This window comes from Periplaneta americana, chromosome 2 (genome assembly GCF_040183065.1).
Source record: "Periplaneta americana isolate PAMFEO1 chromosome 2, P.americana_PAMFEO1_priV1, whole genome shotgun sequence".
NCBI classification, from domain to species: domain Eukaryota; kingdom Metazoa; phylum Arthropoda; class Insecta; order Blattodea; family Blattidae; genus Periplaneta; species Periplaneta americana.
Window position 1 is genome coordinate 172015833 of NC_091118.1, and position 13724 is coordinate 172029556.

The 13724-nt window shown below is 33.2% G+C and overlaps 1 protein-coding gene and 1 long non-coding RNA gene across 2 annotated transcripts in view; both read left to right on the forward strand.

Annotated features, from left to right (window-relative positions):
- Window positions 1-579: 579 nt before the first annotated feature.
- LOC138695320 (uncharacterized) lies at window positions 580-8308 on the forward strand. The gene is made up of 3 exons (XR_011331128.1): window positions 580-1467; window positions 3492-3640; window positions 8057-8308. It is a non-coding gene; the product is annotated as an uncharacterized lncRNA (long non-coding RNA).
- A 2494-nt stretch (window positions 8309-10802) lies between these two features.
- Window positions 10803-13724, forward strand: part of LOC138694814 (pancreatic triacylglycerol lipase-like) — a 66601-nt gene continuing 63679 nt past the window's right edge. The window contains exons 1-2 of the mRNA XM_069818906.1: window positions 10803-11005; window positions 12621-12883. Of these exons, the coding sequence (XP_069675007.1) occupies window positions 12799-12883 (85 nt within the window). The 5' untranslated portion in view covers window positions 10803-11005; window positions 12621-12798. The remainder of the gene's footprint in view (window positions 11006-12620; window positions 12884-13724) is intronic.

Here is a 13724-nt window from a genome sequence, read left to right on the forward strand (position 1 = left end):
AAAACAAATCTCTCAAATAAAAGAATTGGAAAGGATTAATATTCAGAATGTAATTGGATAAAATTTATCAATCTCAAATTATAAATGTGGGAGTGTAAGATTGGATGGCTGGAAGAGTTCTTGCAGATATCCATACGAATACTTGCATAAATTAAGTGTTAAATAACAATTTCTATTAAAATTTGAGAAGATTGTTAAATATGTTGCAAAAATCGGCGTATTTTAAAGTACTACATTTTTGCCTTGTTAGTCGCTGTGAAGTTATTTTTAAAGCTCTGATGCACAGCGTTTTTAAATGACTCTGAACTTTGACTGTAATTTTCCGCATTGCATTTAAGTTTTTTACTTTGTCACTCTGATATGTGAAACGCATTGCATGAAATTTAATGCACATTTGTGGCCTTGTCAGCTGCTGTGGCATTTTATAGCTCTCGTCTACAGAGTTTTTAAATTACTCTAAACTTTGATTTTAATTTTCCGTAATTTTAATTTATTTTTATTACACAATTTATATTCGAAAGTATTAATGCGACGTAAATATTTGGTACACATATTCTTTAGGCTATTAGAAAACTTTTCTCTGGAATAGAAATAGGCCTATTTTGATGCATTTGAAAAATAAGCCTAAATTTCTATGAAAGTATCTCTAAAATTAATGTTAAAATGTAAATTTGAGAACATTTTGAAAATCAAGATCAAAATTTTGCTGAAACATTTTAAAGAGCGTGCATTTTAGAAGCAGACAATTTTCAATTTCTTTAAAAATGGCCAAGATGTATTCATTTTAGTGATATACTATTTTCTGGCATTTCTTCTTAATTTGCGTTCCATTTTTCGAAAACTTTTGTAGTAATATTCTAATTACGAAAATTAGTTGTGCATAAACTAGAAATAAAAAAAAATTCAGTCTTCTCCTTTAATGACTAATTCCTGGAAACACTTCCGCGAGTGTTTCGTTAAACGTTATTTTTGCATTATATATTTGATCAGATTCTTACTTGTATAAAACGAGAAATGAGTATCCTCATCAAATTCGTGTTCTGAGGCACATTTTCTTGGCGAAACAGGATCGACCTAACCAGTGCTTTCATTCTGGAAAAAAATGTGGTGGAACTCTGTGTAGAATATATTATAGCAGACGGAGAGATTACTGTCCAATCCATGGAAATTTGGTCGTTTTTAACCTCATTTTCTCCCAGCTTTGTCTTTCAAGATTTAAGAGGAGTTCGAAGAAAAATTATTAAAAATCTAATTATTAAAACATTGTTCCATAATAAAAAATAAAACGAAAATATTTCGGAACACCGTCTCGGCGCGTTCCACCAGAAAAAATTACTGGACGTAACCATTGTGAAACTTTATTGGAAAGTTGCGTCTTATTTTTTTATCATTTCAGGTGTTTGACGACACGTGCTGAGGGATGCTGTGGGACATGAGGTGTAGACTACAGATGTCGTAACTACCCAGGTAGGTCTATTAAACATTTTAAACACAACTATAGGGTTTCAGTAACTTTTCAGTAGGCTTAATTCTATTCTTAACATAAGCTAAAGTGTTGTCGAGCATTGTGGGGAAATTTATTTTATAACTGGTCTAATTTTGAACCAGTCGTAAAAATACTTTAATGTTATTAGAAATGGTAGATTTTAGCCAATTAAAATAAAACATTTATCACTTTAGAAATCAAACTTGTATTTTTTAGAACTTTCAACGTTACAATACTCATTTCGTAGAGTTTTTGAATTGAACATTTTTATGGAAAGTTTGGCGATGGTCATTAAATATCAATGTGTTAACAGGTGTATTTTCAGTTAAAAATCTTGAATGATAAATAAAGGAACATACACAATTGCAATGGAAATTGTGAACATTGGGAAATGTGCCAAGACATGTTATCTCGACCCATCTTATTAATCGATCCCGATCAGCAGTTATCACATACTGTAAAATTCTTTGTGAGGGAATTCTGTAACTAGAGAGATCACATAGGCTAAAGTAATTCACCACCATCACCATCACCACTACTCGTACGTTTCGCGTTTTATTTTAAATTTCTAATCTTATAGTGGATTAGAAAACTACTTCACTATACTGAATATGCTTCTAAACACTATTACTTTCACAGCATTTGGACACATTCGCATTTGTTTGCTAAAATCTAACGTCTCTAAATAGAGGGTGAACTATAAGTAATGTCGTTGATTTTAGGGTTTATTCTTAGAGATTTTTCAAACAAAAGTTTCATACAATTTTGTTTGTTTTCTTTTTGAGATAAAAATTGTTTGCTATGAAACATTTCTTAGCGTGTTTTGGAAAAGCCATAGATTTAATTCCCAATATGCTCAGTCAATTTAAGAAAGTAGTATATTATGATAAATGATTCAACGAATCTTTGCCCTTTAAATGTGCTGAAATTTGATTTGAACAAATGTTCCTTTTCGTTCTGAAAATAAATTTTAAAATGTTTAATTTTTTTGGGATCAAATTTCGGCACATTTAAAGGACAAAACTAAAATTCTTTCAATCGCTTACTATCATATACTGATCTCTTAAATTGGTCGAGCATATTGGGAATTAAATGGATTTCCCAAAATACGCTATGAAATTTTTTGTGTAAAACTACTCCTTTCTTCCGACAAGGAAGCAAAAACGTACAAAATGTTATTAAACTCTAATTTGAAATGTCTCTAAGAATAAGCCCTTGAAGTTACATTAGTACTGCTCAGCCTGTATATTTCCACTAAACATTAGCGAACTCATTAGAGACTATCCGCAATGTGATAAATTAGGAACCTAATTTTCTACAGCAGTCTCAATTCTGGTCGTGTCGAAAATCTTGATGTTGGTGTAATAGTTTATAACTTGAAATTAGAGTAATGCATATTAAAATTATTTTATTGAAATATTAGACATTCGGTCACATAAAGTAACTTTCATAGCATCAGATTCTACTTCGGTAAGAAATTGTAGTTTTTACCTCTCTCGAATTTTTTTCAAACTGGACTGGTGGTGTTTGTATAGAGATTGGAAAAAAAAATTAAGTTGAAATTCTGGAGAACGTTTAGTTATTAGGCGTTATTAATGAATTACTTGCAGCTTTCTGGAATTATAGAATTCTTCTAGTCTTGAGTGGTAGTTTTTTCGGAGTTACAGAATTTCAATAATTCAATTTTATAACTTTTAAATTGTAGGACTCTCGTTGAGTTTACAGTTCTTGTGTAAGAAAATGGTTACTACCCACTGCAGTTGAAATTACTTATGAGAGGTCTCTCCTTTTTCTGGAGTCTGGAAATTGTTACCTGTGCTGTCTTAAGTGCTATTGTTGTTAACTCAATCACATTTCTAATAGCTTCAATAATATTGGATGTTTGGCTTCGATAACGTTTAAAAGGAAATGTCTGATTTGAGTTACTTGTTAATGTTGCTATTAACGGTACTAGTTGAAACCTTATTATCCACTTTGTATATTGATGTTTGGTTTTAAATTTTAGGTGGAGCCCTTAGCCTGGAATGAAATCCTCATGCTCAATATACCAGTCAACTGAAAGGATATTGGCTTCCTATGGAAGCCACTATTGAAGACACTTTCTGCACCAAAATACAAGATCTAATAGACTACTCCATCTGAAACTTCACTCTGGTATGAGAAAAGTTCTGTTAATCTAGGTACTGCGTGCTTCATTGCATCAGTAGCGTCTCTATCCTCCAGAAATTCTGAATTTACTTAATTTAGAGCATCTTTGACACGATATAGAATTATTACACGCCTAAGAAAGTCAGGGTGCCAGTAACTAATTGAAAAAGTGGTTCAGGTAAATTTTGGAAAGAACCGCCTCATATGTTAGATTTCCTGTAACTTTTTTATATTGTAGAAGTGAAAAATATATATTATACTTTTGATGTTTTTTATGTCTACGATGGTTAAAACAAATGTATCTGGAAATTGTTTTGTAATTTATCTGGAATTGTGTTAATTTTAAAATATTTGTCTTGAATATAGGAGTGCTATTTCAAGAATACAAGCATATGACGGGTAAATATTTATTTTTTAACAAAAGGGTAAATAATTTTACGCACATAACTTAATGTAATAAATATAAAATAAAATTATTGGTTTATAGATCTACTGTTTTCGTTTCTAGTATTCACTAGAATCTTCTTACGTGTGTATTCAATACCTACAGTTTCACTTCTTATAATTCATTTCTTAGTGCTATCTTTGTGTTCAATTATTCTAAAAAGACAATATTCTGTTATTTGATAAAATATAAAAGTATAATTTTATGTTATACAGTACTTCTTCAACTCTGCTTGAGGTTCTGGCTGATATATAAATCTATCATGCAGTACACCTCAGTTGACGATGTCGGAGGAAGAACAAATTGTTTGTATATATCTCAATTCTGACTAGTGTAATATGTAGCCTAATCGGCGATATATGCAATAGAAAGAGGAAAGGAACTGGCCACACTATCCCACTATCTCTTAGCTTAGTTACCTCTTCTAATATTAAGATATTCCAGATAGATTCCAGAGTAATCTAGATGTAAATAGTCTTATTCTAACGTGTATTATCAGAGAAATGCCTAGATTTAAAGTTTGCTAATTTAGACTTGTGTGCCTCGACAGCTATTAAACAATTTACTGAAGTATATTAGGGTATCTGAGTAGAATTTAACATGAATATGTCCTTAAAATGTTGCACATAAAGTTACGAACACGCTGTAGATAGCAAGAGACTTTCGGCGGTCTTGTGTAGGCTCAGGTTACGCAGAGAACATGATCGGTGATCAGAAGCGTATGGTTGATTAAACTAATATAAAACATTACTAAATATAAGCAATTTCAAATAATTAATCTAAGCTGAGAAAAGAGACTTTGAAACTGCCTTGTTTGTAGTGTTATTGAAACAAAGGAATGAGATTGTCATACTCTATTAAAATCGGCTGACAAAATTCGTAAATGACATGGTCAGCGAATCTTAGCCTTACTTACTGGCTTTTAAGGAATCCGGAGGTTCATTGCCGCCCTCACATAAGCCCGCCATTTGTCCCTATCCTAAGCAAGATTAAGCCATTCTCTATCATATCCCACCTCCCTCAAATCCATTTTAATATCTTCCCATCTACGTCTCGGTCTCCCTAAAGGTCTTTTTCCCTCCGGCCTCCCAACGAACACTATATGCATTTCTGGATTCGCCCATACGTGCTACATTCCCTGCCCATCTCAAACGTCTGGACTTAATGTTCCTAATTATGTCAGGTGAAGAATACAACGCGTGCAGTTCTGCGTTGTGTAACTTTCTCCATTATCCTGTAACTTCATCCCTCTTAGCCCCAAATATTTTCCTAAGCACCTTATTCTCAAACACCCTTAACCTATGTTCCTCTCTCAAAGTGAGAGTCCAAGTTTCACAACCATAAAGAACAACCGGTAATATAACTGTTTTATAAATTCTAGCTTTCAGATTTTTTGACAGCAGACTGGATGATAAAAGCTTCTTAACCGAATAATAACAGGCATTTCCCATATTTATTCTGTGTTTAATTTCCTCCAGAGTGTCATTTATATCTGTTACTGTTGCTCCCGGGTACCTGAATTTTTCCACCTCTTCAAAGGATAAATTTCCATTTCGTACAATATTCTCGTCACGAGACATAATCATATACTTTTCTTTTCGGGATTTACTTCCAAACCTCTCTCTTTACTTCCAGTAAAATTCCCGTGTTTTCCCTAATCGTTTGTGGATTTTCTCCTAACATATTCAAGTCACCCGCATAGACAAGCAGCTGATGTCACCCGTCCAATTCCAAACCCCCTCTGTTATCCTGGACTTTCCTAATGGCATACTTTAGAGCAAAGTTAAAAAGTAAAGGTGATAGTGCATCTCCTTGCTTTAGCCCGCAGTGAATTGGAAACTCATCTGACAGAAACTGACCTATACGAACTCCGCTGTACGTTTCACTGAAACACCTTTTAATTAATCGAACTAGTTTCTTGAATCTTAGCCTTAGCACCACTGAATTTCTCAGGTTTTAAGTTCAATAACTTCATAGCATTTTTTTTATTTAGCTAGTAGGCAAAGTGAGTACAAATTCAAAATTATAAAACACATGTTTCTAGCCACTCTTCTACGGTGTGGTTTTAGCCAATACAACATAAAATTTACAAAGGCAGTAAATTTACACATTTCGTAATATGCGTTCCCTGAAGGGAACTAAGTGTTCAGGGGAATATTCCAGACGATGTAATGTGAAATTGTACCCGGTGAGCACGGCAAGTCGCAGTTTCTCGAGCCGTGGCAGCTGCTTTATAATCTTGTGTCCAGTAGTGCTTTGGGAGTCTCTAATCCCACTTTATCACCCTTATTTTATATTCTTTGTATTCATTTAAGACTCGTATGCTCACAATACGTAATAACCATTTTTCATAAATTTCTGCCCGAGGGCAGATCTTTCACTACAAACCCAGCATTCTCCAATCTTCCCTATTTTCTGCCTTCATCTGTCTCCGTATTTGATTCTATACAGGGTGATTCATTATTTCGTGTAAATTCTTTGTGTGTGTAATGTAGAGATGAAACTAAGACTAAAACGTTCTATACAACTTTTTCTCAAAACCTTTAATTCCAGAGTTAACGCCATTTTGCGTAGAACTTACGCTCCCAAACAAAGAAAGGATAACACCAAATGTAAACTAATTATCGATTTCGTACAGTGCATTTGGACTGCAATACAAAAACAACCAAGTCACTAAACCCATATCCTCGGCAGTTCACTTATGCACGTTTTGTGAACTAAAACCAGACACAGTAAAGAATGTAAATAAATTTCTTCTAGACTTTACACATTTGCACAATTCTTAGTGTAATGCATGTTCAAAGTGCTGTCCCTCAACTTGAAGACATACCTGTGCTCGCCGCCTTAGTGATCTATGAACGTTACACAGCCCTTTCAACTCATTACAAACAATTCCACACGCATGTTCAATTCATTGTTGTAGTACTTCTACGTTAGGTACAGCAGAGGCATACACTAAAGACTTCAGGCAGCCCCAAAGGTAGAAGTCCAGAGGGTTCATGTCCGGTGATCTGGCTGGCCAAGGAGTTGGCCCTGCGCGGCCTATCCATTGTTCTGGATACGCAGCATTGAGATACGTCCCTTACGTTGCGGCAATAATGCGTAGGAGCACCATCGTGCATAAACCATAAGTTCACTCGCGTTGCAAGAGGGATATCATGCAGCAGACCATGCAATTCGCGTTCCAAGAATGTGCGGTAGATTTCCCCATTCAACCGCGGAGGTAGACCTCGAGGTCCGAGTAACTGATTCCCCACAATACCACACCAAATGTGTGGGAGAACAGTAATGCCTATGCAGTTACGACGACGTAGGTGCCATCTACTGGAACTCTGGAATTAAAGGTTGAGAAAAAGTTGTATAGAACGTTAGTCTTAGTTTCACCTCTAAAATATACACACGAAGTGCTTACACGTAATAATGAATCACTCTGTATATTAACGAAATCTGGCACCTGATGTCTTCTTCTGCCCCGAATTCTTTTTCCGTTCACCATTCTTTTCAGTGCATCCTTTTAGTAAGCAGTTTTTCAGCAAGTGTCCAAACAAATTCCTCCTTCCCTTCCTGGTCAGCTTCAGCATCATTCTTCACCCACTCTTTCCTGCAGAGCTTCATTTTTTTCTGTTCATTTCAAACGCTCATCCTTCTCTATAAGGTCCTGTAAATTGCATTGCACAACTAAATAAAATCATTAAAACCTTAAACAAAGAATTTAAAAACACATTAGCGTACTTGAGACTACCTAATACATGCATGGGAGTAAATGAAATGGGAGTTGGCAGAGATCTAGACATTTTATAATGAAATTCAAAGGAAGTGACAAATTTGTTATAAAATCTCCGTATAATTTTTGTGTATTAATATAATTCGTGTACTCGTGTTCATTTCTTGCTGAAAAATTTCTTACGTTTGAAATGTTTAATGACCAAAAACTACGGATTTTATTTTAACATCGTAATCTGATTGTATTATTACAGGCAATGCGAGAGGTTTCTGGTTTCTTGACAGCCAAGCGATGAAGATATCAGGGAGTTGGAAGCTGCATCACGTGAATATGGAACGAAGATTGAAATGATAATGTTCACTGCCAATGCAATGTTCCAATTCGTGGAATAAAATTAGCCTGTACGAAGTGAGGACGTAGGGAACATGGAATTTAATTGTAATGTAACTTGAGAAAACTCTTAAAATACTGTATTTTCTTGTAGAATTTAAACGTTAAAAAAAATAAAGCGGTTCGTGTTTAAATCATTCTTGTTGCATTCATGTGTATCTGAGATAAACCTGTCAAATATCCCAGAATCTGTTTATGAAACTTGCAGATTAAAAATGAAAATTGTTACGAAAAGTGTGAAGAGTGTTACGACATATTCTCTTAGGATCGGAGATGAACTTCAGTTTGGCATGTTATTCCAAAACACCAGTCGTGCGGAAGTAGCCTACGTGTGTGTTTTCCCGAAGGAAGTTATCTCCGGGAAATTAAATTTCAATGAGCAGTTCTGATTCCAATATTCCGAAATCAGCATAATCTGTAAATTTTAAGTTCGCATGATTTTATAATCGTAGCAATATTGTTCAGGAAGCATGAGAATTCAAGATTAGATTGCAGTCTAGCGTGAATGTGTTGGCCTAGTGCTAGAATTGAAAGCTGTCTGGGAGATATAGCATGCACTGTTTTTCTAGAAGCGAATCAACTGAAGTGCTTTCCATCAGGTCATGAAATTAGGATAAATAAGATGATTAATTCAAAGAAGTCTGTGAATTAATCTGGGAGAATTACACGAATATTTTTTAGTGAACCCATATCTGCTGAAAATTTTCGATACTGTAAATGTTGAACGGATAAATTTCATTGTACCTTTCATTCGTAAACTCAAATTTTCTACGATTACTGGGAAATACAAATCAAAATGATTAACATTTTCTGAAAATTTACAATAAATTTGCGTTTGGGTGTAGCGGACTATGAATTCCCTTAAAAGTTCCATACGTAGCGAATATTGCAAATGCTGTACGTACATTACTATTTGGTACTCCTTTCTGTTGAATTTTCATGTTTGCGAGAGTCTGTTGGCATTAATTTTCGTTGTGATTCTTTTTAGTAAGGTCATTTTTAGTAAATTCGAACAATTTTTCGTTGTGGTCTGTTTATTACTTTAAATATTACAAACTTAAGATACATAATTCTGATACGGGTACGTAGACCTATAAGGATCACACTTTTATGATAAAATCGTATTGCATCATATAAGATTAAAAGCTGTCAAGGAGGGAGGGGAAACTCCAGATTTATTTTCTATAAAACAATAATAGCACAGTACCTTCATAATATGGTCTAATATTTTCTAATATCTTCATAATTTTGATATAGCTACATTAGCCTATTTTCAAACACAGTGTAGCCTTATTAATATTTTAATTAAATTGAACATCATTTTATGTTAGTTTCCGTTATTAGCGTGGAATGTTTAAGGGGTTAGGTACAGCTTACAGCGGTAAAATTTTGTAAATATTCATTTTTTCCTCCATTACTGTATCTTGTACAATAATGAAAATTAGTGTGTAAAACAGTCATTCTGCTATATGAAAAAAAATATTTTTAAGATTTAAAAAAATTATTTATTTTTATTTATTTTTTCAAAATTCAGTTCACTGTGCAGTGATGAAACGTTTCCCACATAACTCAAAAACTATCCAACATTCCGTGATAAAATTTCTTGTATTAATGCATGTCATATCTACAATATGATACAAGATCACTTCTCTATCTTTTACAGATTGTCTTATAAAAAATAAATTCATTTTGCAAAATGGTCAGATATAAGTATTTTCTTCCAACACAAAATTAAAAAAATAATATTTATTAAGGAATGTAGTTGAAAGAGCAAGATATTGTAAACACAAGTTTCAGGAATAAAATAAAAAAGAGAGAACATGAAAAGTTAACAAGTTTGAGTCATGAGGGAAACGCTTCATCACTGCACAGTGAACTGCTAATATATTGAATTAAAAAAATATATATAAATAATTTTTTTAAATCGTAAAAATATTTTTTTCATATAGGAGGAGGACAGTGTTTTATACATACCAATTTTCATTATTGTACAAGAGGAAAAAAATGTTGAATATTTCCAAATATTGTACTGCTATAAGCTGTACCTAACCCCTTAAGTGGCCACATCATTTCTATAATACTATACTCCAGTGGTAGATGTGCAACCAGGAGTATGTAAAATTTAAAATGAGCAATTAAATTTCATGAATGATCGGAGGTAGCAAAAACCATTTCTGCCAGAGCGAATTTGCATTGCCTTCTATTATTCTACTCAAACTTTGAGTTATTTACTAACACAATTGAAAATAGAAGATGGTGACTTATACAACTGAGCCTAAATGAATATTGTTTTATAAATATTTTTAAAGAAAATTATTAGTACGAAGATGTATTATGTATAATTTAACACAAACAAAATACATATAAAATAAGAGAACTCGGAGCCTAACTGTCCAGTTGTGGTTTATAAATTACATTGCATCTTGTCGGAAAAATCATGTTGAAAGATTCATGTTTGACAAAAAAATAAAACGCGTATACGAGTTGAGCGTGACTGAAATATTAGAATATTCGCAGTGAACTGGCCGAGGTTCAAAAGGGGCCAGCCTCCAGATCATTGTCTGTGTTGTGTACGTTCTGCAACCTGTGCCGTCACAGTATTGCGGTGTGCTCACCTTGTGCACGGCTGGCGTTTTTCTAGTGTTCCTCAAGACTTCGAATCGACTAGGCAACAAGAGTGCGTACTGCACCTCGGCGTCGAAGGGTGAAAGTGGACAAATTTTTTCTGCGTATAAGTTTTGAAGTGTTAAGTTTTTCTGTGCTAAATTTATTTATCGAAGCAAATTAGGAACATTCTATATTTCATTTTCAAGTAATATGCAATGAGTATACCATATTTTAGATTTATAAACATTTACATAACTTAAAGCGTCGTGCTTTAATAATTTTTTTGCGTAACGTGACATTTAATTTAAATTTGATATTTGAAAATAAAATTTATTATGCATTAGGTAGATGAAAATGTTCCTATAGCTATACCGTAATTTCTTCAAATTTATTTCTAAAAAGAATGAGATAATAATAATAATAATAATAATAATAATAATAATAATCTCAGTCTATTGTAACGCCATTTTATAAAGCACGTTAGGAGTTGAAGTTTGAAAAAACTGCAACATATCAACAAAGCACAATTATTATAAAAATGAACAAATTTAGTACCTATATATTATCCTACAAAATCACACGCAAGAAATAAGTTAGTAGATATGTTTCAGTGTAAGGAAAAATCTGTTGATGAACGATTAGATTGTATGCAGCAGCAGCTTTTTTTTTTTTTTTTTTTTTTTTTTTCGGTTGCCGGCAGTGAGTTAGTGTACTGTATTTCACATTGGCTAAAGCAGCTTACCAGACAGTTATATGTCATCAGCAAATCCTATATATTCAGAAAGAAGGTGTTCCACTGTTTGTACACATTGTTTATACGGTATGTGCATGAATAACAACTTTCAAATGAATGTCAAATCTTTGGAAATAACTTCCATACTTCCCATGTACTGATAGGAACTGAATGATAATATAAGCACTTTTAAGTTTCTGCACTTCAACCGATATAATAATATATTTTTGTAGTATATAAAATAAAATAAAACAATATAATATAATATAATATATAACTTAATATAATATAATATACAATGTAATATAACACATATTTAATTTGACTAATTCAATATATTACAACTCAGTACAGACAAACCATATGATACAATACAATACCTAGATGAATGTCAATAAATTAAAATTTTGTGACTTATTTTCTTATGCATTAGGCATAAATCATGCATCCTAAAGTTAAGGACCTCCTCATCTATTTTACTTCAATTTTTTAGTTATTTGCAATCAGAATCTTACAGTGTAATATATATCCAACTTAAATTCAGAACAAATATTTTTCTAAAATACATAAAATTAATACCTATCTCAAAATTGAACTACTTTATTGTTAAGTGCTTGACATTGAAAACGAATCAATCATATGAAGGATTAACGGTGAGCGTTGAGAAATATAACTCGTGTAAATTAATACTCATGGATTAGCTCTCAATGTTGTACCCTTCCATGATGCAGTCAATACTACTGCCGAATATTTTTATTAAGCCTTAATCATAAATGTAGGAATAAAATTACAACACATTTCAGAAATCGAATGCTATAATTTCTGCCGTGTAGTTCAAATTATATTCATGACGAAGCGGATCTGTAGGCGATAATGTACAGATTTCTAATAACAGATGGTTCGATATCTACGGAATAGCAGAGTGAAAGTGTATTTATTTAAATAAAAATAGCCCATTAACTGTATTACTAAATATACTGTACTTATAACTGTTTGTGAAATGGAAGTTTCGTTTTCGCTATTGAAAAATGAGTTCAATTTTCAAAGAATACTTTACGAACTGATTTTATTTATTTGTAATTTTCAGGAGCGCATAAGTTATAAGACTTATAAGCAATTTGCTAAACAAAAAAAATGTACTACTACATGCTCGAATATGCAGTGCCTAACAGTGGACATGCTTAAATGATATTCACAAGTCAACGTAATCTGAGTTAATTGTGGTTATGTAACATTTACGTTCGGATTAGAATACAAAGAAGACAATGGCTAGGATTCAACGTGTGTGTTTAATATTGGCGACGATGGCTATTGCTGTCAGATGGCCTTGGATGGCTCCATCAGTGACAGGTAAGCACTGTGATACACCAGTAACCTTATTGGAATACTGCCTGCTACCTAAAGAGGAGGAAATTCCTAGTAGTTATTGTACACTCAGTGAAGTGATTGTTTTGTAACCTTGACCTGTAATAAGCTTATCTTGTTGAGGTATCTAGTGTCTTGTTAAATTTGAGGTTATGTTAAATTAGTCTTTCTGAAAGCTCCATAGGGTGCTATTCATAGACATTTCGCAGCACGCGCTACAAGCGTACTAAGCTAGCCCCGGCTATCCACTGATTACTAGTACAGAATTCAAATCATATCCTATCGCTAACACTGGTTTATGTATACGAAAAACGCTGATCATCCACCGGAAGCCCGCGCTAAAAATGTCTATGAATACGGCCCTTAGAATTCAACAGTTAGGCTATGTTAAGACGCGTTTATCATTCACTATGTAATCTGTTAATGCAATTGACGAGTGTTATCCCAAAACGTGTTAAGTCCATTTTTATGAAAGGACTGGACTACTTTTTTTTATCCACCGGTCTACGGACCGAGCGAATTTTCAAGTAACGTGCACAATAACGCAAACTTTTAGACGAGTATTGGCGTTATTTTGAAATTAAGGGCAGCGGGCTATGAATGTATATAAAATTATGGAAAAACATGCACTGATACTTTTGATAATATCTACCACAATATTTATGATAGCCATACATAAATTGTATCGCTGAATCTCGAAAGAAAGCTGAATTGAATGGCATACAGTTGACTTAATTTATATTATTCATCTGTCCTAAATAATTTAATTTTTGCAACAAATCGAAAATCACTGAAACGTAGGATCATACAGGTACAAATTCCTGGT